This window comes from Sturnira hondurensis, unplaced genomic scaffold (genome assembly GCF_014824575.4).
Source record: "Sturnira hondurensis isolate 20B ecotype Veracruz unplaced genomic scaffold, ASM1482457v3 Scaffold0007378, whole genome shotgun sequence".
NCBI classification, from domain to species: Eukaryota; Metazoa; Chordata; class Mammalia; order Chiroptera; family Phyllostomidae; genus Sturnira; species Sturnira hondurensis.
Genome location: NW_028080009.1, coordinates 783,757 through 811,681, shown reverse-complemented (window position 1 = coordinate 811,681; position 27,925 = coordinate 783,757). Strand labels below are relative to the sequence as shown.

The 27,925-nt window shown below is 48.0% G+C and overlaps 1 protein-coding gene across 4 annotated transcripts; it reads left to right on the top strand.

The window, feature by feature from the left end:
- The first annotated feature begins 16 nt into the window (after nucleotides 1–16).
- On the top strand, nucleotides 17–27,250 carry TRIM3 (tripartite motif containing 3). 4 transcript variants are annotated; one of them, XM_037051589.1, is made up of 14 exons: nucleotides 17–208; nucleotides 2,670–2,736; nucleotides 4,457–4,573; nucleotides 8,079–8,244; nucleotides 17,568–17,799; nucleotides 18,023–18,174; nucleotides 18,340–18,520; nucleotides 18,792–19,524; nucleotides 19,624–19,727; nucleotides 24,618–24,785; nucleotides 24,972–25,140; nucleotides 25,384–25,454; nucleotides 26,412–26,552; nucleotides 26,678–27,250. In XM_037051589.1, exons 4-14 carry the CDS (start codon nucleotides 8,114–8,116, stop codon nucleotides 26,828–26,830), a joined length of 2,235 nt encoding a protein of 744 aa, XP_036907484.1. In that variant the 5' UTR covers nucleotides 17–208; nucleotides 2,670–2,736; nucleotides 4,457–4,573; nucleotides 8,079–8,113; the 3' UTR covers nucleotides 26,831–27,250. The 4 variants fall into 4 exon arrangements, with proteins under 4 accessions (XP_036907484.1, XP_036907483.1, XP_036907485.1 ...); XM_037051588.1 differs by lacking the exon at nucleotides 2,670–2,736; XM_037051590.1 differs by lacking the exons at nucleotides 2,670–2,736; nucleotides 4,457–4,573.
- Nucleotides 27,251–27,925: the final 675 nt, after the last annotated feature.

The following is a 27,925-nucleotide window of genomic DNA, read 5'->3' as shown; positions in this document are numbered from 1 at the left end:
CTGGTCCGCAGCCCGGCCCCGGCCCCTCCTTCCGGCCTGGGCGGCGGGGTCCGGCGGCAGCGACGGCGCGAGGACCAGGGAGGCGCGGGACGTGGGGCGGCGCCGCGGGCAGGGCTGGGCGGACTGGCGCTGGCAGCGGGGGCAGCACCGTGGGCCCCTCGGAGCGGCCGCAGTCCGGGCCTTGGCCCTCCCATCCTGCTCCGCTGCGGTGAGTGTGACGGGCGGCCCCCAGGGGTGCGTTTGAATCTCTGTCTGCCCTGGTCTGGGGTCGGGTCCGAGCGGCTGTGTGTCTGTCCGAGCATCTGTGGGTGGTGGCACAAATGCTTTTCAAAATCTCTGACTGTCTCTGCCCATGTGAGGCGTGTCCATGTCCGTGGGAGGAGTGGGGGGATTCCTTGGGCTGTGTCTTCTCACGTGAGGTCCATGTTTGAGGGGAGCAGGCGCGGGTGGAAGGGTGATGGTTCCTTGGATGAGCGCGGGGTTTGGGAGCGTGTATGTTGGCGGAGGGTGTCAAACGTTGCGGCCGAGGGTGGTGGTGGGGGACGGGGGAGGTTGCTGAGTGGGACTCCGAAATTTAGTGGCCCATCTTGTCTGAAGGGTCCCTTTCTCCCTGGTGCAGACACTTGTACCCCTTGCCCGCTCCCTCCTCCGCCCCTTCATCCTCCTCAGGCACCAAAAGGCCCACCAGCAAGGATGGAGGGCACTCGTTCCTCCTCTAACATTGCTCCCTGGACAGGAAGCCTCATCGGGAGGCTGTTTCTTGTAGCAAAGGACTCCCCCTCCACCCACCCCCAGCTTCCCTGCAGCCTGGGCCCTGCCTGGAGGACCCCAGGCCCCACCCTGTCCTGGCCTTCTCCCTTCTGGACTTGGCTACAGATCCTGGGCTGTAAACCTGCAGGGACAGATGGTTGCAGGTTGGAGGGGCAGGCTATTCCCCAGGGAGGTCATTCTGACTGAAGGCAGGCCTTGGGCTTTTTCGTGATGTGGGTCTCTCATGTGATCAGCACGAAGGCAGGATTGGCACCAGTAGGAAGATGAGATCTGGGAAGCTGGAGCAGGTGCAGAGGTCTTTTCCGCAGATCTGTCCCTGCCTGTCTGTCCAGCTCACCAGTGCCCATTCACCACCTAAGCAGGGCTCTGATTTACTGCAGAATTGGAGTCTGAGCTGCAGGCCTGACAGGTGCCCTGCCTCTCTTGGCTTGTATGCCTCCAGTGACAGAGCACTTACTACCTTGTCTTGTGAGAAAGCTTCTTTATGTTAAGTGGAGGTCTTTTTCCTTGGAGCTTTGCTCAATTATCTTGTTATTGCCTTTGCTTTTGCCTTTCTGTCTGGTGACAGGGAACTGCAGTAATTTAAACAGGGCTCTCCTGTCACCAATGTATACTGAGCACACTCTGTGTGCCAGGTGCTGCCTCAGCCACTCAGGGGACAATGGCATTCTTGCTGGGAGGAGAGCTTGAGCAAAGGCCCATAGTTAGGATAGTACAGCCCATATTCAGAAAAACGGAGCAAAACCATACAGCTAGAAAAGAGGGTGCCCAGAGGGAGTGTCATAGATTCTCAAAACTCACCAAACATTTATTCTGAAAGGGAGGTGGGGGGCAACTGCAGCCATCCTCTAAGACACTTAGCCTTACTGTGGAAACCAGCAATCTAATCCTCAAGATAGTACAAGTTGGGGTTTAAGCCTGGGTGCATATTACAATCTGTAAGGACCTTAGGCTGGAAAGAGAACCCTGGAGATCTCAGATTTGGGGAACAAAAAGATCCCCCCTTAATTGTAAGTAAGGGGATGGAGTAGAAACTTGCCCAGTCTTAACTTGCATTTGTGAAATTAGTGACAGGACTACCTGCTAGATCTCTTGATTTTCCTAAACCTAGACATTTTAGAGGCAGAATCAAGGATCATCATATCCTGTATCTGAAAGGTAAGAGAAGAGGAAGGACTAAGGAGACTCCCGGGGTTGGTGTGGTGAAATGGATGGTGCAGTGCCTTTTATTGAGATGAGAAATGTAGCAGGAAGAGTAGGTTAGGGGAAAAATAATTCAGTTTTAGGCTAGTCTCCATGCATCTTCCGTGTAGTGGTGTCCACGATACAGTTGGACATGCAGTTGTGGGGTTCAAGAAAGTGTTCTGCACTGGAGGAGATAAGGCTTTAGGGGTCATTAGCAAGTGAATGGCAACTGAAGCCCTGGGAGATGATGAAATTTCCCTGGCAGAGTATGAAAGTGAGAGAAGAGGCCCTAGAACAAAGCCCTGGGGGAAGTAGACATTTAAGGAATGGGCAGTGAAGGAGCATCCAGGGAGCAAGTGGAGAACTCGCATTGAGTGATCATGAAAGCACTGGGTACACCCCTACCCTTTTGAGTCTTGCTGTTTTGCCCAACTGGTCCATGCTTCTTAGTTTTTCATGCTTCTGTTCCTTGGCTCAGCTCTCCCAATGTACCTGTCAAGCTTCTATTTGTCCTTCATGAGCCAGCTCAGATATCCCTTCCTCTGGAGGCCTCTTCATTCTCCTCCATCACCTTCTGGCTAGAGACATCCTCCTCTTTGCTGCCTTAGCAGCTTGAATATGCCAATGTCATGGCAATTTTTACATTGTATTTCCATGTCTGTTTCCACACTTGTTTGAAAGCTTATGAAGGACAAGGAATATGTCTCTTTCAGCTTTGCATCTCCAGTTCCTAGTTGAAGGGCCTGGTTGGTCCAGAGTGTGCCCAGAGAAGTTTGATTGGTAGGTTGATCAACTGATCAAATAATTCATTCACCTACTCAGTCTGGCAGTGGTGGGGGAGATGGTACTGTGAACTTCATCACTCTCCTTCCTTGATAATCTTAATTGAAAAGAATTCCTTGGCTTTGAGGAATTTATCTCCTCCTAGGTTTCATCTGTCCCAGAGAAACCCTGAAGACTGTAACCCTCAGTCATTCGACATTTTGCTGAGGCCTCAAATAATCAAAGACACTTGAGGCTACTGAAGAGGAGTGAGTCATTTTAGGAAACAAGTGAGCCTAGATGACCTCTTGCATCCACTTTTTAACAATGCTTTGGTTATCTACCTTCACTCACAGCTGTGTAAATCTGGTACTCTCCTGAGGTTGTGGGAGGAAGTCATGGGGGAAATTAGGTGCTGTTTGAGAATTTGGAGAAACTGAAAACCCTTGAAACACATCCTTTGCAGATGTCAAGGATCTAGTGGAGTCAGCAGCACTCACTGTCTTTATTTGCCCACAGTAACTTCCTCCTCAACCCCTTGGACCTGGCTTCCTCTCCTCTAGCCCCTGGAAACCACACTCTCTGAAGTTAATAACAGCTTCTCCAGGACTTTAACTCATAGGACCTTCCTGTAGTATTTCACAATAAGATTGTTTCCTTGTCCATGAAGCTTTATTCTCCCTTGGACTTCACACTGTTCCTCTTTTCTGCTTCTCCTGCCTCTCCAAGCCACACCTTTTCCATTTCTTGCAGGCTTTGCTTCCTGACTCTATCCCTTAAATGCTGAAGTTCATTGGGGCATAGTCACAGGCTATCCTTTCTCATCTCTGGTTGATGTCATCTACTCCCATGGCTTCAGGCACCATCTCTACACCAAAAATTTCCAAATATCTATCTCCAGACCAGACCTCTTTCCTAGGCTCCAACTTATCTTTGCACCTGCCAGCTGGAACTCTCCACTCGAGTATCTGTTGGGCACCTCACATTCATCTTATTGAACACTGAACTTATTACCTTCTCATTTGAACTTCTAGAGTTTCCAAGTCAGAAAACTAGCAATCATCTTTAATTCTTCTCTCTCTCTGCTCTTCATATGAAACCATCCAGCCATCATCTGTATGAAATCCCCCTCTTTCAACTTCCTTTTTGCCACTCCCCTCGTCAATACCGCCATTATCTCTCCTCTGGAATATCCTAGCAGTCTCGTAACTTTCTATTTGTATCCCCTCTAAACTACTTTCCAGACAGCAGTCAAAAATTTGCTAGATCACTCTATACTTGTACCTTCTCTACCCCTCCACCCTCCACCAAAGGTTTCCTTAGCTCTTTGGATAAAGACTTAATCCCTTAGCAGGGAAGGCTAAAGTCCAAACTCCTTGATGAGACCAACAAAGCATCGCCTGATCTAGTTCCTGCCTACCAATTTTGTTTCTTAGCCCTCCCCTGTTTCAGTGTATGGTTCAATCTCCTGATGCAGAGGGCACCCATGCTCTCTGTAACTCTCACTCATCCTGGAGCTCTCAGCTTGAGTAACACTTTCTTCAGGAGAATTCCCTTGTTTTCCAGCCTCCAATATCCCTTTCCCTGACCCCAAATCTAGGTTAGGTAACTTCTGTGCTCCTGGTGTGATCTGTGCTTCCCTGTCATAGCCCACACCATGTTGTACTGCAGTAATTGGTTTATTAGTTTCTGGAATCCGTGAAGGCTGAGCTGTAACTATTTATCTTTGTATTCCCAGGCCTGGAAGAGGTGTTGAATGAATACTGAATGAGGAAATGAGGAGGCTTTAGAACTGAGCCTTACAGCATTGATGAGATAAGGGGTCCCGGGTCAGTAAGCAGCCTGAAGAAAGAGGGTAAAATCTCAGCTCCGAGTTCAAGGTCTTCCAACTGCTGTAATAAACAGTCCACTTAAACCATTGCCTATAGGACCTTGGGGGCAGATCCCTAGGGTGCAGTGGGATGGGAGAGGTGGTAGTAGGAGTCAGGAGAAGAAGGGAATCTTAGTAAGGCCTCAGCGGCTGCGTGCCTGAGTGGGGAACTGAAGCAGGAAGGGGAAGGGAGGGAGGAGCTGTCGGACCTTGGACGGAGCCCAATCCCCGCCCCTTTGTGACTGGCTGGGAGAGCCCCTTGGGCTTGGAGAGAGGCGGAGCCTGACTTCAGCTGCCCCAGCAGGGCACAGTAGACCACTCCCACTCTCCTCCCTGCCTTCCCCTTCACCAGGCAAAAGCTTCGGCTTAGCTCTGGCCTCCCTCTGGCCTCCCGTTCCTTCCACCAACCCTCAATCTGTCCTCCCTCCTGCTATGTTGTCCTTGTATTGAGTGTCCAGATTCAGAACCCATCACCTCCAGAGAGAGAACCTCAGAGTCCCACTGCCCCCACATCAGGAGAGGATGCTCTCAGGCATACCCTTCCTAACCTTCCCATGCCCACCCTCACTCAAACAGAAGGCACGTACAGCCCAGCCTGTCTCTGGTCTCTCCTCAAACCTGGAGAAGTCCCTGGACTGACCCCACTGCATGCATGCATGCATGCATGCATTTGTTCATCTGTTATCATTAGAAAGGCCCATGGTTCATGTAGCTGGGCACAGATCCTGTTGACTTACTCCTAGTCACTGCCTGTTTTGAAGTACTTCAGCTATCTTTCTGTTTCTCTTCATGGCAAGATTTCTCTCATTAATTGTCTACATCTGCTATGTTAATGTATTCCTTTCCATTCATTCCTTTTTAAAATTTTATTTATTTATCTCTAGAGGGGAAGGGAAGGAGAGAGGGAGAGAAATATCAATGTATGGTTGTCTCTCATGTGTCCCCTGCTGGGAACTGGCCTGCAACCCAGCCATGTGCCCTGACTGGGAATTGTGGTTTGCAGGCCCGCACTCAATCCACTGAGCTACACCAGCCAGGGCTCCATTCATTCTTTAGTCACTCTAACCTGGCTCTGCCCCTGCTGCCACTTCACCACAACCAAATCTGGTGGACAGTCTTCAGTCTTCATCTTACCTCACCACTCCTTTCCTGAATCACTCTCTCCTCTCCACTCCCGTGGTCCCACACTCCCCTGGTTCTCCTCCCATTGCTCTGGCTTTTCCTTCACTCTCTACTATCTGTCCCTAGGTGGTCTCATCTGTTCTTGTTGCCTGTTGTTTTAAGTGCTGTTAATATGCCAGTGCTTCCAAACTAATAACCAGCCCACACCTCTCCCTTGAGCTCCTATATTCTGTTCCTTGCATGACATCTCTACCTGGATATCACACAGGCACCTTAAACTTAGCGTGTCTAAAACAGAATGCTCCAAATCACCTCGTCAGCTTTTGCTGTCTCTGTGCATCACCCACCATTTGCTCAAGGGAGAAACCTGGAGTCATTATAGACATTCCTTTTCCCCTCTCACTTCCAATCCATCATGATGTTCCTTTCATTCAACCTCAAGAGTATTTATCAAATCAACCCACCTTTTTACCTATAGCTCTGCGAATATCCAATGTCATCTTACTGAAGAACTAGGGTAGCTTTCTAACTGGTCTTCCTACTTCTACTCTGGCTCTTCTTCAATTCTCATAGCTGCCAAAGAAGCTTTTTAATATACACGTATATGCAAAGTATATCATTTCTCTCCCAATTTAGGAGAAAAATCTAGATTCTTAACATCAAGGTTTTTCCTGATCTTATTTCAGCCTACCTTCCCAAACTTACCTCTTGCCTTTTATTTACTCTGCTCTAATTACATGGGCCTTTTGGTGTCTCAGTGATCCCTCTATCTAAGAACTTTCCTTCATGCTATTCCTTTAGCCTAGAATGATTTCCCTCCTTCACTTTCTGATGCCCCAGCTTCGTTCTTACCATCTTCCTCCCATCCCTCAGAGCTCCACTTCAAAGTGTTTATCTGCTTGGAGAGGCCTTTCCAGATCACCCAATCAAAAAAGTGTTCTTCCTCATAGCATCCTTTTCTTCTTCGTAGTGCTCCCTCCCCCAAGTTGTGATCATGTATTTATTTGTTTATTTAATTTAAAAATATCTGTCACTGCCTCTCTATCAAAGGGACAGTGACCATATCTGTTTTGTTTATCACTCTATCCACAATGCCTGTACAAAGTAGGCACTTAATAAATATTTGTTAAATTACTGAACTCAATTAATATAGGTTGATCCTATGTCAGGCTCTGGGCTAAGCGATTTTATCTATAACTATATATCATATGTATACATATGTGATATATATACAGTGGAGGAAGCAGAGAAGTAACAGGGAAATTACAGTGTAGCATATAAGGGCTAGGCTGGCGGAAATACAGGGTGCAATGGGACAGAAAGGTGAAACACCTTAGCCAGACTTCAGGAAATCGGGAAAGGCCTTCCAGAGTAAGTGGCATTTACATGGTGATTAGAAAGATAAGTGGTAGTCAGCCAGGCAAAGGGGGACTTGGAAGAGGATCTCAGGCAGAGAGAACAGAATGGGTGACTGCCCAGAAGTAAAAGAGAACAAGGAATTTTCCAGGAACTGAAAAGGAATCCGTGTGACTGATCATAGAATCATGAGACATAAGATATGGGCAAAGCCAAGCCTTGTTGGCAAATTTAAGAAGTTTTGGACTTTGTCCTCTGGACAGCGGATAACTATTGAAGGAATTTAAACAGGAAGTTAGTGACAAGGTGGAATCTGTGTGCTAGAAGCCTCATTCTAACTGTGAGAGGGATGGATAAAAAGCACAAGTGAGGAGACAAGGATGCCAGTTAAAAGGCTACTGCTGCATCTCAGGAGAGAATTGGTGGTGACCTGAATTAGAAGCAGTAACTGTGTGGTTGGAGAAACGGGGATGAGGTATTTGGGAGGTCTGTGGATCAGAATCCACAGATCTGGATACTGGTTGTATGCAAAAAAGAATGCAGTCCTGGGCAGATGTGCAAGAGATGCTCCATCAGGAAGTTCTCCTGGAGGAGGGTTTGAGGCAGGCAGAGGAGGTAAAGGATGGGTGTATGAATGAGACTGAGCATCCATGTACCATGCACTGGACATGCACTATTGCAATTTTCAGAGCAACCATTTGAGGTAGGGATTGTTATTCCCACAAGTGCAAATTAGGTAACTGAGGCTCAGAGGGGTCATAAGAATTATGCCAAGTCACATAGCTGGTAAGAGGCTGAACTGGGTTTGAAACCCAATCTAACCCTAGTCTGTGTCCTTAACCAAGGGTTACTCAGCCCACCTACTTCACCCTGTTCCTTCCAGATCACTGCCTATCCTGCCCCAGGCAGGGAAGAACTGGGGCTAGTTCTTTGCAGGGCATTTGAGTGGTGGGGATCAGGTAGGGGAGGGAGTGCTGACTTAACCTGGTGCTAACCATCTCTCCATACACAGGCTGGTGTGAGTGGCAGGAGGCATTCGTGGGCACGATGGCGAAGAGGCAGGACAGCCCTGGCCCGGAGGTCCAGCCCATGGACAAGCAGTTCCTGGTGTGCAGCATTTGCCTGGATCGGTACAGGTGCCCCAAGGTTCTGCCTTGCCTGCATACCTTCTGTGAGAGGTGAGGGGGTGTGTGTACTGGAAGGGAGGAAGACCTTGCAGGCCCCCTGGGAGGGGAGTGGTGTGTGTAACCTGTGAGGTGAGGGAAATTTCTGTACACATGCAAGGGAGCAAGTGAACTCCAACTGCAGGAGATGAGGGTTTGATGTAAGAACCCATGAGAGGACCAGAAGCTCCTAACACTGGGCCATGGTCCCCTTTCCAAACCCTAAGGCAGCCTTCAACAGCACCAGAGAAATCAGTACCAACTGAGATTCTCAGGCAGCTCTGGCACCAGAATAGTTTAGGACCTGTCTTTCCCTGCCCATCCTCATTGTTGTCCTGGAGCACTGAGGGAAAGGCAGCCCCTTCCAGCCTCTAGGCTTCTATCCATTATTCATTCATTCAACAAACATTTATATATATACCAAGCAACTACTATGTGCCAGCTCTGTTCTGGGCACTGGGTACGCAGTGATAAGCAAAAGCAGGTATATCTTTTCTCTTAAAGAATTTACAGTGTAGTGAAAGAGGAAGTAATCAAAAGATTATACAGCCATGCTATCTATCTATCTATCTATCTATAATATTGCATCCTTAATAAGTGCTACAATAAAGTGCTAAGCTATGAGAGCTTACTATATGGGATCTTATAGTTTGGAGACTCAGGGAAGGCTTCCTTGAGGTGTAGTCTGGAGGTTGAGTAGGAGTTAACTAAGTGAAGGGAGTGCTAAGAGCATTGCAGGCAGAAGGAAGAACATGGAAAAAGGCCGTTCAACATGAGGGACCATGTCAGCTCAGAGGGCCTAGAGGAGGCCTGGCCAGGCAGGAGCTGAGCTAATGTGACTGAGAGTGGCATGGGATGAAGCCAGAGAGGAATGTTGAAGCCAGACCACCTGGAGCTTTGTGGACCTGTTCGGGAATTTTGCCCAGAGAGCCACATGAAGCCTTTGCAGGGTTTTAAGCGTGACCACATTTGTATTTAGACAGTATTCTCTCTCCAGCCCTCGTCCCTCAGTGGCCTGGTCCCTGGGTCTTCTCACCATTGTCAGCACCCATGCCTTTCCTCTGCCTCCTGCCTTCACGGAAACCTGGCTCTGCCCCAGGGACTCTTCTTCCTTTCCAGCCCTGCTCTTTCGGATTCCAGCCCTACTGCCCTCTCCCCTTCATCACCTGGAAACAGACTCAGTCTCCCTGACCTCTCCAGGTTCCCCCATCAATTTAGGTGACTTTGTTACCCACTTATGCCTCTTGGTTCTCTGCTGTGTCTCCAGGGACATCCTCCAGGCCATCTCAGTCATTTTCTATCTGTGGGTCTTGCCATCACCCCAAATGATATCACTTCTTTTGTGGTCATACACACCAATGTCCTACTCCTAGCTTCCATTACCCTGTTTCTACTTCACCAGCTTTGACTGCATGTAGACAGCCAGTCCCCTTGACTGCTCCTTCTGTTCCCAGCCACCAGATCCATCCTGGCCTTTCTTTCCTTCCTTCCTACCCATCCTGGATCTTATACCTGTCCATCTGACTGGCCACGTTCACTCACATCTTTGTTTTTTCTAAACCCATGTGGCTGAAGCTCAGTGCTGGATCAGTAAGATGTCTCTGCACCTTCTACTCCCAGATCAGTGAGCACTACTGGAGAAAATCAGTGCCTAAGAAATTATAATAATAGCTACGGTGTATTGATTACTTACTATTTGCAAGGGCCTGGCAAACTGATTTGCATGTACTGATTTACTTAATCTTCATAACAGATACTTTATTATCCCCATTTTAGAGAAGAGAAAACTAGGGTTCAAGTCTTTCATTAAGAATTAAGAACTGTTTCCACAGCAAGTAAGTAGTTAAGGTCCGAATCCAGCTTTGACTGCAGACCCTTCAGTCCTTTTTTAATTGAAGTATAGTTGGCATACATCCTGTTAGTTCCAGACGTATATTATAGTGACTTGATATTTTTATACATTACAAAATGATATCCATGATAAATCTAGTTGTCTATCACCATACAAAACAATTACATTATTGACTGTACTCCCTATGCTGTACATTATATCCCCATGATTTATTTATTTTATAACTGAAAGTTTGTATTTCTTAATCTCCTTCACCTGTTTTGCCACCATCCTCAACCCCTCCATACTCTGGTAACTACCAGTTTGTTTCCTGTATCTATGGGTGTGTTTCTGTTTTGTTTGTCTGTTTGTTTTGGCTTTGTAGATTCCACATATAAGTGAAATTATACAGTATTTCACTGTATAATTGAAGTGAAATGCCTTATATCACTTAGCATGATACCCTTGGGTTTTTACAAATGGCAAGATTTAATTCTTTTTTATTTTATTTTTATTTAAAGTTTTAAAAAAGATTTTACTTATTTCCTGAGAGAGGGGAAGGGAAGGAGAAAGAGAGGGACAGAAACATCCCCAGTAGGGGGCTTCTCATACACCCCCTATTGGGGACCTGGCCTGCAACCCAGGCCTGTGCTCTGACTGGGAATCCAACTGGCAACCCTTTGGTTCACAGGTTGTCACTCAGTCAACTGAGCTACATCAGCCAGGGCTTAATTCTCTTTTATGGCTGAATAATATTCCACTGTCTTTGTGCATATGTATGTTGTGTGCATCTTTTTTACACACACACATGTTTTTTATCCATCTACTTATCAATGGACACAAGTTCCATAACTTGGCTATAGTAAATAATAATGCACTGACGATAGTAGTGCATATATCTCTTTGAATGGTGTTTTGTTGTCTTCTGATACATTCCCAGAAGTGGAATTGCTGGATCATATGGTAATTCTATTTTTAATTTTTTGAGGAAACTCCATACTGTTTTTCATAGTAGCTGCACACTTTTACATACCCACCAGTATAAAATTTACATTCCCAGGTAGTATAGGATGGTTTCCTTTTCTCCACATTTTCTCCACATCCTCAACAACACTTGTTATTTTTTGACTTTTTAATAATAGTCATTCTCGCATGTGATAACTATTATTTTTAATAATAGTCATTCTGAGGTGATAACTCATTGAGGTTTTGGTTTGCATTTCCTCGGTGATTGGTGATGCTTGACCTTCTTTTCATGTGCCTGTTGGCCGTTGTATGCTTTGGAAAAATGTCTGTTGAAGTAATCTGCCCATTTTTGATTAGGTTGTTTGTTTTTAAATATTAAATTGTGTAACTTCTTTACATATTTTGGATATTGATCCTTTTTCAGATGTATGATTTGAGAATATTTCTTTCTGTAGGTTGCCTTTTAATTTTTTTTGTGGTTTCCTTCATTGTGCAAAAGCTTTTCAGTTTGATGTAATCCCATTTGTTTATTATTGTTTCTGAGGAAACTGGTCCAAAAAATTGACCAATGTCAATTTGCTTATTGCCTATGTTTTCTTCTGGGAGTTTTATGGTTTCAAGTCTTGTATTCAAGTCTTTAATCCCATTTTTAATATCTTTTTGTGTCTGGTAGAAGATAATGGTTCAGTTTCATGCTTTTGCATGTTCAGTTTTACTAACACCATTTATTGAAGAGACTGTCTTTTCCCATTGTATAAATTAATTGGTTATATCTGCATGGGTTTATTTCATACATTAATAAATTAATTAATTGTCTCCTTTGACATAAGTTAATTGATTGTATATGTGTGAGTTTATTTCTTCTGTGTTCTATATTTTATTCCTTCAATCTGTGTGTCTGTTTTCATACTTACTGTATCTTTGTAGTAAGTTTGGAATCCGGGAGTCTGATACCTCCAGCTTTGTTCTTTCTCACAGTTGCTTTGGCTATTGTGTACTTCCAAACAAGTTTTGGAGTTATTTTTTCTAGTTCTGTGAAAAATACCACAGGTATTTTGATGGGAATTACATTGTACCAGTAGATTGCTTTCAATACAGTGAATATTTCAACATTAATTATTCCAGTTTATGAGCACAGTATACCTTTATATTTATTTGTATTATCTTCAGTTTCCTTATCAATGTCTTATAGTTTTCAGAGTACAGACCTTTGACCTCCTTGGTTAAATTTAATCCTAGCTATTTTGGTCTTTTTGATATAATTATAAATGGGATTGTTTTCCTAATTTCTTTCTGGTAGCTTGTTATTAGTATATACAAACACAACCAATTTCTGTAGATTAATTTTGTATCCTGTAACTTAGCTGAATTTATTTATTCTAATAGGTTTTTTTTGGTGGAGTCTTTAGGGTTTTCTATATAAAATATCATGTCATCTGTAAATAGTGACAGCTTTACTTCTTCTTTTCTAATTTATGTGCCTTTTATTTCTTTTTCTTGCCTAATTTCTGTGGCTAGGACTTTCAATACTATGTTAAATAAAAAGCAGTGAAAGTTGGCATCCTTGTCTTGTTCTTGATCTTAAAGGAAGAGCTTTCAGCGAGCTCTTCGCCATTGAGTGTGATGTTGCAGTACAATCCGCCTGCCCCTGGCATTGTTGAGAGTCCTGTGTTATAAATGGATGTTGAATTCTGTCAGACGCTTTCTCATCCCCCTGTTTCCCCGTTCTCTCTCCCCAGGTACCTTATGTTGACATTTCTCTCCCCTCAGCTCCAAGGGCCTTTCTTTAGCCTCAGTAACTTGTTCCCTGAGCCCATTTCTCCTACAGCCTACTTCTTTTGCCTCTGTAATGTTCTAAATAAACTTTCTTTTATAATTTAAAAAAAAATGATATATCACATTGATTGATTTGCAGATGTCAAACCATCTTTTCATCTACAGAATAAATCCTATTTGATCATGATGTATGATCCTTTTAATGTGCATTTGAATTTGGTTAATATTTTGTTGAGAATTTTGCATCTATATTTATCAGGGATATTGTCCTATAATTTTCTTCCTTTGTGGGACCTGTGGTTTTGGTATCAAGGTATTGCTGGCCTCATAAAATGAGTTTGGAAGTCTTTCTTTCTTTCTTTCTTCCTTCCTTTCTTTTTTTCTTTGATTTGAGAAGAATAGTTATTATCTCTTCTTTAAATCTTTGGTAGAAATCACGTGAAGCCATCTGGTTCTGAACTTTTTTGGGGTGGTCAAATTACTGACTTAGTATCATTGCTTGTAATCAATCTATTCAGGTTTTCTATTTCTTCATGATTTACCTTGGAAGGTTATGTGTTTTTAGAAATTTATGAGTTTTTTCTAGGTTTTCCAATTTGTTACAATATAATTATAGTATTCTGCAGAGCCTTCACTCTTTTTTCAGATACTCAATATATTTTTTAAGATTTTATTGATTTATCTTAGAGAGAGGTGAGGGAGATAGAAACAGAGGGAGAGAAACATCAATGAGAGAGAAACATCAATCTGTTGCCTCTTCTACACGCCCTGACCAGGGACTGAACTTGCAACCCAGGCATGTGCCACAAACAGAACCGAACCCACAACTTTCGCTTTGCAGGTGACACCCAACCAACTGAGCCATCCCAGTCAGAGCAAGCCTTCACTTTTAACCATTACACACTCATTTGTCTCTTGATCTCTGCTCTTAAAGAACTGATGTTCTAGTGGGAAGTGAGGGACAGTAGGCAAGCAAATAATCAAACAGGCAAGTCACAGCTTGTGTTAAGTGTTTTGTAGGAAGTAAATAGGGAGTAAGGGAGAGTGGTTGGGCCAGGGGCTATTGTACATCTAGTCACTGGGGAAGGCTTCCGTGAGGAAGTGATACCTGACCTGACACCTGAGGATGAGAAGAAGGCAAGACATGTGTGGATTGTTCCAGGCAATGGGAAAATCTTTCCACTGTTCCATCCAAAGGTCTTAAAAAAGGAGTGAACAATTGTGTTTGGAGACCAGAAAAGAAGCCAGTGTTGCTGAGTGAGGAAGAAAGTGGGATGAAGTGAGGCCCAAAAGAATCAGGACGGTTATGGGGTAACATGGCAGTTTTAGGAAAGTGTTTGAATTTTATTCTAAATGCAATGGGAAACCACTGGAGGATATTTTTTTAGCAGGGAAATAATGTGATAAGACTTAGAATTTTTAAAACTTACTTCGGCTGCTGTATTGAGAATGAATTGCTGAGGAGAGTGGAAACAGGAATCCAGTTAGGAAGTTATTGGAAGCCAGGCATGCTCAACAAATAGGAATGAGGTCTTGATGAGTTTGAAGGTATTTTGCAGGGGAAACATCAGATTCCATGAGCTGGAAAGAGAGCTACAGGGGAAGAGTGGAATGGCTGAAATGCGGATTTTAGAGTGGCTGCACTGGCAAGTGATGGGATGTGGGAGGAAGGGAGTGGACAACTGAGGTGACGTGGAGGAAAGGTTCACTGGGGTTGAGGTCAAGGAAATAAGAAATATTTTCTTGTGGATGGGTCACCTTGTGGATGTCAGAGCCACTGGGACTGGTGGCCAGAGTGTGTATGGGAGGAGGGGGTCCTGCAGGACAGGGGTAACAGAAGAAGAGTGTAAGCCAAACCAAAGACTTTAGCAACTGGGGAAGCAACCATTAAGTCAGCAAAGACAACTAAAAGGTGGGGTGGTGTAGAGAGAAGGCATGAGCTTTCAAGGAGCTGAAGAATAGTTTAGAAATGTTCTGGCTCGGGGTGGGGAGGACCCAACCCCACCTCTGGCCCCGAGGAATGTGGAGTATGAGACAAAAACCACTCTCTACTTGAGAAGACTGCAGGGGAAACTAGGTCACAAATAATATTTGGGAAGCACTTAGAATCTTGCCTGGCACATATTATTTGTTAAATAAATAAAAATTAATTAGTTCATATCACAAGATATAGAGAATGTCAACAGAAGAGGTTAAAGATACAGTAAAGTTTGTACCATGCAAATCTTCCATTTCCAAATTTGTGGTCGCCAAACATGCTGCCCTCAGTCTGTAAGCTTCCTCTCCTCCTCCCTTCAGTGACTCATCCCAGCCCTCCTATTCTCTGAAATCCTCCCTCCTTGGCTCAGGAGCTGATCTTGCCAGAGGCGGGTTAGGCCTACTCTCTCTAACCAACCCCCCTTGTACATCCACCTCTCTTTCCCCTCCTCCAGCCAGAGGATGTGGTCCAATCTTCTTCTTCAGACTATTCTGAGCCACTTCCCCATCCCTAGACCTTGTCCTGTGCCTTCTAGTCTCCTCAGCCTCTCCTTCTCTGCTGGTTCCTCAGTTTATAAAGATGCTCAAGCCTCCCATGGCAAACAGATAAGAACCGTGTGTGCCTTTGCCCCACCCTCTCTCCCCAGCTGCCATTCAACCCTTCAGCCCCCATCTTACTCAAGCATCCAACCTCCCGTTCAATCTTCCACTGGCAGCAGGCAAGCTTTTCTGCCCTACCACTTTAATCCCTCCCTTTTTCTCTCGGACGAGTCTCTCACATTTGCCAATTCTGGTAGGCAGTTCCCAGTCCTTGATGTTCCCTGACTCCCCTGTTTGCTTTAGATGCTGAGGATACTCATTCCCTCTTAGAGCTATGCTACTCTCTTTGCTGCTCTACCAGTCTCTCCCCCCACCTCTCTGCCCATTGCTTCTTGCTCCCCTCATTCAGTATTTGCAGGGTGCTCCGTCTTGCTCTTAGCACTGCCTGCCCCTTTCTGGCTGGTTGCATCCTCTTCCATGGCTACAGAGGCCAGCTAAATGTTGATGGCATCCTCATCTGTATCTCTAACCTGTCTTCTCCCAAGCTCTCTACAGGTCTCTTCTACCTGGATGTCCACCATTACAGTAGACTCAGTCAGGTCAAGCTGAACTTCCCTCTAAACTGCTTCTCTTTCTGTGTTTCTCACCTTAGTGAATGCCACCACCGTCCATGATGGTCTGAGCTAGGAATCAGGGAGTCAACCAAGACTCGTGTCTCACTCCCCATATCTAATCAAATATACCTCCTACTGGCTGTACTTCTTCAATACTCCTCAAATTTGTTCACTTTAGTCTACATTGCTACTGCCTAACTCCAGGTCCTCTCATCTCTTGCCTAAACTGTTGAAAGAGTATCTTGGTTAAGCACACGCTTTGCCTTGTGTTTGGATCCAGGCTCCACTATTCAGTAGCTTTGTTACCTTGGACTGCCTACCCTTTTGGAGTCTGTTTGCAGAAACAGAGTGTGAAGCACAGAGCCTGGCACATAGCGCTTAATCAGTGGTGACTGAATGGTGACGTGATGATGTTACAGTCCCTTGTCTGCTCTCTGGCCACATTCACATTCACCCTCCGCTGAGAGGCAGTGAAGAGGAGCCTGATTCAGTGGGACCCTGGCTGTCCCATGCTCCAGTCGTTCCCTTGTGTTGCAGTGACCTCTAAGCTCCTTGGTGTGGCTCACCAGGCCCTCCCTAAGCTGGCCCCTGTCTCTTCCCAGACTCCCGTTACCATTCCCTGTTTTGGACTTGGTTTCCAGCCATATCAAGCTGTTTGTAATTCCCTACCCACACCATGCTGTTTCTGGACGCCTTCTGTGTGTGGAACATTCTCTCTCCTCTCCCCGCACCTTCCTTTGGTCAGACTAACATCATCTCTCCATAAAGATTTGGCTTACATCACCTCCTCTGAAGCCTTTTCTGGCTACCCTCTCCACCTACCCTGGGCCAGATGCCCTCTGCGCATTTCCTTATCAGTGCATCTGCTGTGTTCTTTTTGTTAATGATAAATAATAACCTACAGTATATAGTGCTGTCTGTGAGTTAGGCAAATACTCATAACCTACTATATTTAGTGCTTTCTATGAGTGAGGCATATAAGCCCTTTACATTTAATTCTCTAATACCCTCTGAAGTCTGTACCGTCTCTGTCTTACAAAGGAAGAATCTTTGGCTCATTAAAGTTAAGTAACTTGTCAGAGGTCATAGTTTAATAGGTGGCTGACCTGGGAATTGAATCCAGGCAGCCCAGCTCCAGGATCCACACCCTTAATCATTACATTGCTTACTTCTATAAACTCTGTTTTTCTGTACTTCTATAAACACTCCTCTTCTCTGTAGACTGGAAGTATTTTAGAGATGCTCACTATACTTTATCTTTGTATTCCCAGAGCTTGGCGCAAATTTGACTAGAGTAGGCAGCCAGTAAATGTTTAATGAGTTAATAAAGTGAGGGCCAGTTGCTCATATTTCTATGAGAAGGGTTTGTAAACACCTGTGAAAGATGAACCTGTGTTTGTACATGCTGTGTGGAATGCAGACATATCACCTCTTCTGAGAGAGGTCAGTTTCTACTCGGTTGTGAGGGATGAGGACTTTTATACCTACTGGCAGAGCAAGACGTGTGTGCCAACCAGAGAGGTTTCCAAATGAAGTGTAATGGCAGCCCTGTGAGGAGAGGGATCAGCACCCATGGAAAGTGTGAGGAGGGGTGCACTGACGCTGCCCCACCCACTCCTTCCCTCTCTGACCAGATGCCTGCAGAACTACATCCCTGCCCAGAGCCTGACTCTGTCCTGTCCAGTGTGTCGGCAGACCTCCATTCTCCCGGAGCAGGGCGTCTCAGCACTGCAGAATAACTTCTTCATCAGTAGCCTCATGGAGGCAATGCAGCAAGCACCCGATGGGGCCCACGACCCTGAGGACCCCCACCCCCTCAGCGCAGTGGCTGGCCGCCCCCTCTCCTGCCCCAACCATGAAGGCAAGGTGGGCCCAAGCAGGCCCAGTGAGGCCAGGACTTGGGGTGGAAGGGGAGGAGAGGTTGGGGGAGGGGGCCGAGTGGCTGTGGGTGAGAGGTGTTTCTCTGGATGAGTGGTCCAGGAAGGGGGCACACCTGGAAGGTGAGGGGCAAGGAGGACAGATGGGGATGGGGCGGGGCAAAGAAGTACGATGTGTAGCCGTTGCCTGACTGGAATCTTTGTGCTGCCAGACGATGGAGTTTTACTGTGAGGCCTGTGAGACGGCCATGTGCGGCGAGTGTCGCGCAGGAGAGCACCGAGAGCACGGCACTGTGCTGCTGCGAGACGTGGTGGAGCAGCACAAGGCCGCTCTGCAGCGCCAGTTGGAGGCAGTGCGCAGCCGGTAGGCGCATGGTGGGGACCCGGCTGGTGGGGCCATCAGAGATGATGTCTCAACAGGGGTAGGGGACCGACTCTGGGAGGCCTCAGGGAGGGGATCTGCTGGAGAAGGAATGGCTTGGTAAGGGCACCTCAAGCCACCCTGGAATGAGATGTTTCCCTTCCCCAGACTGCCACAGCTGTCCGCAGCTATCGCCTTAGTGGGGGGCATCAGCCAGCAGCTGCAGGAACGCAAGGCAGAGGCCCTGGCCCAGATCAGCGCAGCCTTTGAGGACTTGGAGCAAGCGCTGCAGCAGCGCAAGCAGGCGCTAGTCAGCGACCTGGAGGCCATTTGTGGGGCGAAGCAGAAGGTGCGTCCTTCATCCTTCCCTACAATCACCCATCACGAGATGGCCTTATTGCCTCCATGCGTCCCCTGCTTTCCACACCTGCGCACCCATTTCCCTAGTCTATAATTTCTGCCTCCTGATATGGCCCCACAGGTGCTGTGGGCTTTTGTATGCCCTTTTCACACTACCCCCTTATATTTCTTTCATGTCATAGAACTAAAAGTTCATTAGGAATCACAGAGACACCGCCCCTCCAGTCCTCTCATTCACCGCACCCCTATCGCCTCCTCAGGTGTTGCAGACCCAGCTAGACACACTGCGCCAGGGTCAGGAACACATCGGCAGTAGCTGCAGCTTCGCAGAACAGGCCCTGCGACTGGGCTCAGCTCCGGAGGTATTGCTGGTGCGCAAGCACATGCGAGAGCGCTTGGCAGCCTTGGCAGCACAGGCTTTCCCAGAGCGGCCCCATGAGAACGCGCAGCTGGAACTGGTCCTTGAAGTCGATGGGCTGCGGCGATCCGTTCTCAACCTGGGCGCTCTGCTCACAACAAGCGCCACTGCACACGAGACAGTGGCCACGGGAGAGGGCCTGCGCCAGGCACTGGTGGGCCAGCCTGCGTCACTCACCGTCACTACCAAAGACAAGGATGGGCGGCTGGTGCGCACCGGCAGCGCGGAGCTGCGAGCCGAGCTCACCGGCCCCGACGGTACACGCCTTCCTGTGCCAGTGGTGGACCACAAGAACGGCACGTATGAGCTGGTGTACACAGCGCGCTCTGAGGGCGAGCTGCTCCTCTCGGTGCTGCTGTATGGCCAACCGGTGCGCGGCAGCCCTTTCCGTGTGCGTGCCCTGCGTCCGGGGGACCTGCCACCTTCCCCCGATGATGTCAAGCGCCGCGTTAAGTCTCCTGGAGGCCCGGGCAGTCACGTGCGCCAGAAAGCAGTGCGGAGGCCTAGCTCCATGTACAGCACAGGCGGCAAACGGAAGGACAACCCCATTGAAGACGAGCTCGTGTTCCGCGTTGGTACTGATGGCCAGGGGCAGAGCCGGGCAGGAGAGGGCTGGGAGTTTCAGAATGACCTGCGAGTGAATTGTTTTGGCTTTCTGCATCTATTTCTCACAGGCAGCCGTGGAAGGGAGAAAGGTGAATTCACCAATTTGCAGGGCGTGTCCGCAGCTAGCAGTGGCCGCATAGTGGTAGCCGACAGCAACAACCAATGTATTCAGGTGAGCCCCGGTCCAGCTCCCCCAACACCAGAATGAAGGTCCTCCAGCCACAGCCTCCTGAAAAAAGGGTGTGTAGTTCACTTCCTAAAGGATCAAACCTACATAGTACTCACCCACTTGCAGCCTCACCCCCTCTGGCCACAAGGGTAACCACATTCACAGTTAGGCACCAGGGTTCACTCTGCTGGCAGCCTCTACCTCCCAGGCCGTGGCTCAGGTCACACCAGCTCCGGGACCCCAAAGATCTGGCTCATTCTTCCTTCCCCTCTGCCTCCACTTGAGCCTCCACCTAGCTGGCTAACTTTCCTTTTCACCATCACCTAGTCGGGATGCAGGCTCTGCCTTCCCCTGCTGTCTTCCAACGTACCTTCTTGGCTCCAGAATATATACTGTGGGTACCAGTCTCTGCAAATATCTGGTTGACTAGACAGTCAAATGGGGTTAAGTTGTGAAAAGGGGTTTCTTTAGTGGCTAGACCATAGTATAGTGCACCCTCATAGGTGGCCCTGCCCTGGTCCTCCCAGCCCCTCACACACCTGATTGAAGCATCCACCATGCAAATGGACATGATCCCTGCTTCACTTCAAGCTCTTTAAAGCCAGACAGTGTGGTTTCCTCTGTTTACTCCTTGTGATAAACCCAGAGCCTGGTGGTGGGCACCAGTGTGGTAGACACACAGCAAAGCCGTTAAAACCTCAGGCTCTGAAACAAGACACCTGGGTGTGAACCTTAGCTCGGCCGCTTACAGGTCATGTGACCTCTCTGAGCTTCAGTTAACTCATGTGTAAAATTAGGAAAAGAATACCTCACAGGGTTGCTGGGAGCATTAAATGACAGAATGTACCGTGCCTGACACCTACTGAACCTTCTAATGTTAGTTACACATGTCATTGTCCAGGTGTAGGCTGTCAACAAGAGCCAGGAGGTGGGGGAGTGCTGGAGGGGTTTGTTCAGGGAACTGCAAGAATCCCAGAAGAGCTGGGGGTTGATTACTATTAGGAGCCAAGTAGCTGAGGTCACATTGAGTTTATCCTGTATGGGATTGTTCCTAACCGCCCTGAACTTCAGTTCCTGGAAATACTTTAGCAGGTAGCAAGATTTCCCCCTCAAGATCCTTACATTGCAAAACCTATAAATTTAAACTTCTTACTGACCCACTGCAAGTACCCTTGTCATAGATCCAGCTCTGCTAAAGGTCTGTCATCTCAATATCAGATCTCCCCGGCCCTTGCTCTCCACCTGGCAGACCGAAAGTGCCAGGAACTCTTCCATGCCCATATTCCCAGCCTTGTGTTTCTAGCCAGCCTTCATTTCCACCCTGTTGCTCAGAGCGGAGGAATAGAGAGGCCCAGTTCAGCACAGGGAGATATTTGGACACCGTCTGGGTAGTGAGGAGGAGATGGGTAGGAGAGGGGAGGCGGGTAGTGCAGGGAGTGGGGGGTGGTGGTGAGGCTCTACTCAGTCACTCCCTCTACCCTCTAACTCTTCTTCCTCCTTGTGCCAGCCAGGGATGCTTTCTGGCACAAACGTTGAGATTTGGGAAACGTTCTCTGGTGTGTGCACACACGAGTGCTCACATGCACAGAGTAACAGGTGCCACTCTGTCTCTCCAATGAGGGGCTGTGCTTGTCCACTGTTTCAGGGTGGGGGATTGAGATGGAGGGCCTGGTGTAGCCAGACCCCTTCCCTTCCAAACACTTGCCACTGCAACAGCAGTCCTCTTTGCTCCTACTCCCATCCGCACCCCAGGTTCCTAGCTGCCAGGAGCTGGACTTGGATTCCAAAGCTGAGTTTCTGCTTTTCTTACTTTGGGGACCTCGTACCTAGTGTGGGCTGGGCTTCCAGATGGACTGCGACCTGCACCCCTCAGTTCATGAGGATTGGGGTCCTTGTGAACTTTTCCTCCTTTGACCCATCTGTGGTGGAGGCTGGGTGAAGAATTTGATTTGACAATTTATGTAATCGTCTTAGTCCACAGATTTTATCAGTTCTTCTATGGAAACTTGCTCATTTCCTTTAGGCAGAATATCAATCACATTCTCTTCTGAGCTCTTCGGCCTTTTGCTAAAACACTTTTCATACTTTACCAGAATCACTGGCTTGTTTTAAATATTTTGTTTTATTCTCTTTCCCCCACTGGTCTCAGATCCTGAATTTACTTAGTGCTACTGTGATATAGCAGAGAGATATTAAAGACCAGACGAGGGCATCAGCAGATTCTAGAAATGTTAAGGAAGCAAGTGCAGCAGGTTTTGACGAGCCATCAGGTGTCAGTGGGAAGGGAGGGTTCAGGAATGGCGGGACTTGGTGCAACGAGTGAGTGGTGGGGTCGTCCAAAGCAGGTCTAGGTAGACGATGTTGAATTCACTGTTGCACGTGTTGTATTTGAGGTTGCTCTGTGGCATCCAAGTGGGGATGTCCAGCTTCCGTCTGAGACTGAGCTGAGGAACTCACTCATCCGTTGAATGTCTGCTATGTACCAGTTTCTATACCAGTGCTGCGAACACAGTAGCGAAGAACGGCACAGTCCCTGCCTCACCTGGAACTTACGTTCTTAGAAGAGGATGAAGATATTTGTGGAAGTGATGGTTGTTATGAAGAGATGTAAAATGCGTATCATGGAGACCTAATTGCTTGTGAAGACATTGATTCAGGGGTGGAACTGGTCGTTAAAGGCTTCTCTGAAGAAAAGAGAAGAAATTTTGAAATTTCGTGACCTAGAAATTTTGAAAATCAAAAGATGAATAGGAGTTGGCCAGATGGAGTGGGATAGGACAGGACAGGAAGAGTAAGACACACCGCCCCCCCCCACCCCAAACCTCATCAGTTTTGAGCTGGAACTGAGCTGCTCAGACTGGAGGAGGCACATGCATAATCTCACCACTGATCTGGGGTATTTTATTCTCTCACACATCAGCTCTTCAGTCTGTGGTCTCTCCTTTCTCATGCCAGCAAATGCTGTCCCACCACAGGGGATCAGGGCAGAAAAGGTGAGGGTATGGTGGAAGGTCTGCATCCGAAGGGAGTGATGTTTCTTGGTGAGACCAGTTCAAACAGTCCTGCAGGCCTAAGAGATATGGATGGGGTGAGGGGCAGAGGGCCCAGTCCTAAGGAAGGAGCAGGTCTGGATCAATGCTTAAGACCAATGCCCAGAACTTGAGTTATCCAAGGCTCTTGGCTCTGATTCATCTTATGTCCCTGGGGCCTATAACAAAGCATTGTGTGAGCCTCACCCAGTGAGTAGTGAGTAATGGCTTGGCTGAGAGGGAGAAGCAAGAAGGCTTAGCTATACAGGAAAAGAGCATCAAAGGGGGTGCTTTTAAGATGGGGAGACCTGAGCGTGTTGGGCAGGTAAGGTGGAGGAGGTAGGAGAGGGTGAGAGGTTGAAAGTGTCACCCTGTCAGAGAGGAGGGTTACCTCTCCTAGTCAGCTCCACAGCCTGGAAGGGCTAATCCTTGTCAATTTCCTTCCCTCTCCCACCCTTTTTGTCTGCTACCAAGTCATACTGAGTCTACCTCCTATTTGTCTCTTGAGTCTGTCTACTGCGCTCCAGCAGTACCCTGGTCCGAGCCATTGTCATTTCACACCTGGACTGCTGCAGCAGCCTCTGGTTGGCTGCCTTCCAGTCTTGACTCCTCCTTTACCAAGCAGTTCTTTAATTTTAGTGGACACTGATCAGGTGTTTTAAGAATTTTTCTAAATTCTGACACTATGTACCTGGAGATAGTGTCACATCCCACAGGTTAAGGGCTCATTGTCATAAGACTGCCTCCACTTCAGATACCTGTCGCAAGTCAGGTCGTCGTCACCTGTGCATTGACCAACCTGCTATAAATCAGAAGTTCCCACAACCCCCTGCGTGGGTTTCATTAATTAGCTGGAGCGGCTCACAGAACTCAGAGAAACATTGGCTTGTGTTTACCAGTCTACCATAAAGGATTTTATAAAGAATACAGATGAACAGCTAGATGAAGAGGTACATAGGGCAAGGTCTAGAAGAGTCCCTAGTGCAGGAACTTCTGTCTCTGTCGAACTGGGGTGCACCGTCCTCTCGGCACCAGCCCAGAAGCTCATCAAATCTTGTTCAGGGGTTTCTATAGAGCTTGAGTGCTAGTCACACACAGCCACACACAGCCACACACAGCTTCCCAGAGGTTGGTGGGTAGGGCTCTAAGTTCCAACCCTTTAATCATTTGGTCTTTCTAATGACCATCCTCATCCTAAGCTATCCAGAGTCCTCACTCTAGGTCATTGCAGTAGCCAAAGCTCAGAAGGTCCGCCTTTGAATGACAAAGAACATGCCTATCACTCAGGAAATTCCCTGGCTTTGAGGAGCTCTGTGCCAGGCACTGGAGACAAAGACCGAGTACACTTCTTATTATATCGCAAAAGCAAATATCATCTTGTCACTCCCCTGCCCAGGAGTTTTCAGTGAATCCTCGTTACATCCAGGATAAAACCTGGCTCCTGTTCATGGGAGTGCTCCCTGCACTCCATACCAGACAAACGGCCCCTTCTGGACTCCGCCTTTTCCATACTGTCCACTCTGCTGAAATGCATTTCCTCCTGCCTATTTATTGTCCAACTTCGGTTTCTCTGTTGGCATCCTTTTGGTCTATTAGCTCAGATATCCTCTTTTCTTGGAGCCCTTGTTGACTGCTCTCTCTCACCCCTTTCAAATTCTTATAATCCCACTCACACCTCTGCTGCATGTCCCCTAAGGTTTGCGGCCATGTCTGATTCTTCTCTGTGCCCCTGACATGGTGTCATCAGTGCTTATTGAATGACTGAATGAATGGGGGCGTCTCCTCCCTCAGGATCCTGCTTCCTTCCCTCTGTGCCCACAGTCTCTCCCCTCCTGCCCCTCCCTCCCTTGATCCTCTGCTCCAGGTTTTCTCCAATGAAGGCCAGTTCAAGTTCCGCTTTGGGGTCCGTGGGCGTTCGCCTGGGCAGCTGCAGCGCCCCACAGGTGTGGCAGTAGACACCAACGGAGACATTATCGTGGCAGACTATGACAACCGTTGGGTCAGCATCTTCACCCCTGAGGGCAAATTCAAGGTGAGAACCTCACTGTCACTGCACTCTGCACCCTTGGTGATCAGCTGAAGTGATCATTCTAGTGCCTCCTGGTGATCAGTCCTGGATTGGTCCATCCCCAGCCCAAGGTTCTGCTTTGGTGCCAGGCTGGTACTACTCTCCCCAGCGGGCAGGATAAAACCCCTAATGTGTATTTCCTTTCTCCAGACCAAGATTGGAGCTGGCCGCCTCATGGGCCCCAAGGGTGTGGCTGTAGACCGTAATGGACATATCATTGTGGTTGACAACAAGTCCTGCTGTGTCTTTACCTTCCAACCCAATGGAAAGCTGGTTGGACGTTTTGGGGGTCGTGGGGCCACCGACCGTCACTTTGCAGGTATTACAAAACAAACATCTATTTTGACTACCCAGTCCCAGAGAACCCCCTGGGTATCCCAGCTCTAATGACCCCTCCTCCTATGTCTTGGCCCTAGAGAACCACCTCCTTTACTGTACCTTAGCATCATCATCCCAGAGACCTGACCCTTCTCCTTACACCTCAGCTTTGTCATCGCAGGAGTTCTTCCCTGTCCCACTCAGTATCCCAACCATAACCCTAGAGACCACTTTATATTTTCAGGGCCCCATTTTGTGGCTGTGAATAACAAGAATGAGATTGTAGTGACGGATTTCCACAACCATTCAGTGAAGGTTAGTGTCTTCCCTCACCATTTTTCCCCCTTGAGCTCATTCATTTGCACACTAAAAATTTATGGCCTGGCTACTTTGACCCTGGCACGATGCTAGAAGTGATGGGAATACAGCAATGAATCAATCAAATACTTCCTTTGCCTTCTTAGTTATAGTCTAGTAGAGAAGAGTTAACCAGGATATTACAACATGATGTGATAGCTTCTGTGATAAGGCAGTGTAGGGAAATCAAGGGCATAGCAGAAGCATTTGGCTCAGATGGGACTGAGAATGACCCAAAGCACCATTGGTAATTAGCCAGAAGGTAGAGAAGGAGGAGAGGATTTGAGGCAAAGGGACCAGAGGAGCCAAGAACTGGAGGTGGGAACCCTAACAGTGTGTGCATGAAACTACAAGTAATTCAGACTGGGGTGCGAGGGTAAGTCTTGTGTGTCCTTTAAAGCGCTTGCTCTCTTGGGGAGTTACTGAAGGATTGCAGGGGGTGTGGCAGGTGATAGAGTCCTGTGTGTTTTAGAAAGGTCACTCTGGCTGGGGCAAGACTAGAGTCAGGAAGATCAATCTTTTGCAATAATTCAGATAAGGACCATTGCAGTGGCAATGTATACATAGGGCACAGATTGGAGATAGAATCAGAGACTGTGTCAATTCCTGGGCTGTCAAGCAGAGGAGAAGGTGGAGTTGAGAATGACTCATGGCCAAATGGCTGTTGCCAGTCACTGAAAGAGAACTCAGAACTGGTTTCCCAGGGACAATGGGCTGTTAGATTTGATATGTCCAAGGGGCATCTGCTGGAGATGTCCAGTAGCAGTGGGGTGCAGGAGTGGGAAGCCTGGGAAGAACTGGGCTGTAGCTGCAGACCTGGGGGTCCTCAGCCCTGGGGCTTCACCCCCTCCTCCTCCAAGGCCCTGTCCTCTGCCTGAGGCCAGGTCCCCAGTCCCCAGCCCTTTGCCCTGCCAGGTATACAGTGCCGATGGAGAGTTCCTCTTCAAGTTCGGCTCCCATGGTGAGGGCAATGGGCAGTTCAACGCCCCCACCGGAGTAGCTGTGGACTCCAATGGGAACATCATTGTGGCTGACTGGGGCAACAGCCGCATCCAGGTAAGGAAGGCCCAGGGATGCCACGAGTGTGCAGTTCCCTGCTGTGTCCTGTGTACACATATACCCACAAAATGCATCTCATTGGTCTGATCTTACCTCTCCCTCATTCTCCACTCATTCTGCAGGTGTTCGACAGCTCCGGCTCCTTCCTGTCTTACATCAACACATCTGCAGAGCCACTGTATGGTCCACAGGGCCTGGCACTGACCTCGGATGGCCATGTGGTGGTGGCCGATGCTGGCAACCACTGCTTTAAGGCCTATCGCTACCTCCAGTAGCTGCACAGGGGCCCTGCCTGGCTCATGGAGGGACGGACATTGGGGTGATTGGACAGGAGGGTCTGGCCTGCAGGTGGGCGAGACCTGGCAGCACTGAATGTGGCCTGTGGGCGTGGGTGCGCCTGGTGCCCTCCCTCTCCCTGTCTCCCACCCCCACGGTTGCACTTTATTTATTCGGTTCTTGCTTTGGTGACTGGGTGGGCCTGGACTGTGGTCCCAAGGATGTGTGCAGAGCTTCACCCTACCCCCTTTACACACCTCCCTTGTCCCCTCAGTCTGCTCCCCACCCTCCATCCTGGGGCCAGAACAGCCTCTTACTCCAGGGCAGAAGTTCCTCTGGTTGTCTCCCTACCACCCTATACACACTGACAGAGACAGCAATACCCCACCCCCATATTAAATAAATGTGTTCGCCACGTGGTTTTAGTGTTTTCTTGTGGGATGGGGCTATGAGGGGATGGGATGGTGGGACTAGCTCTGGCCTATAAGGTAGACAGGCAGGCAGGCATGGCACCTGGATTCCCAAATGGGTCCTGATGTTCTGAAGCTTCAGGGGAGGAGAGCAAGGGAGGTTGAACTCCTGGGATCCTGAGCCACCTGCCAAATCCCCATCCCCAGGCTCTGCACCTTCTGCAGAAATAGTAAGTCCTTTGGCTATCTCCCTTCAGGCTAAGAAGAGCCTGGGAAAAGGACCCTTGCCCTGAACATAGCCAGCACCTGTAGGAAGAACATTTCAGAGTATCACGGCAATCCTTGAGGCCAGGCCTGGGTTAGAGACCTGGGACTGGCCCAGGTGGGAGCTGGGTGTGGGAGACTGTGTAGCCAATTTTGGAGCTTGGTCCTGCAGCTCTGGAGTCCTGCTTCATCCTCCTGCTTTCCATTCCAAGATTGCTGCCCTTTTCCCGCAGTGCTATGATGGTCCTAGCAACCCCTCCTGAGCTCTGGTCTGCCAGGGTTTTGCTGCCAATTCCAGAGCTAATTACAGTCAGCACTCAGTGATTTGGGAAGTAGGGGCTGATTTTCTCTCTCTACAAAAGGCTGAGACTCAGAAATAGGGCATGTCACTGATGAAGAGCAGAGCCCAGACCTGAATCT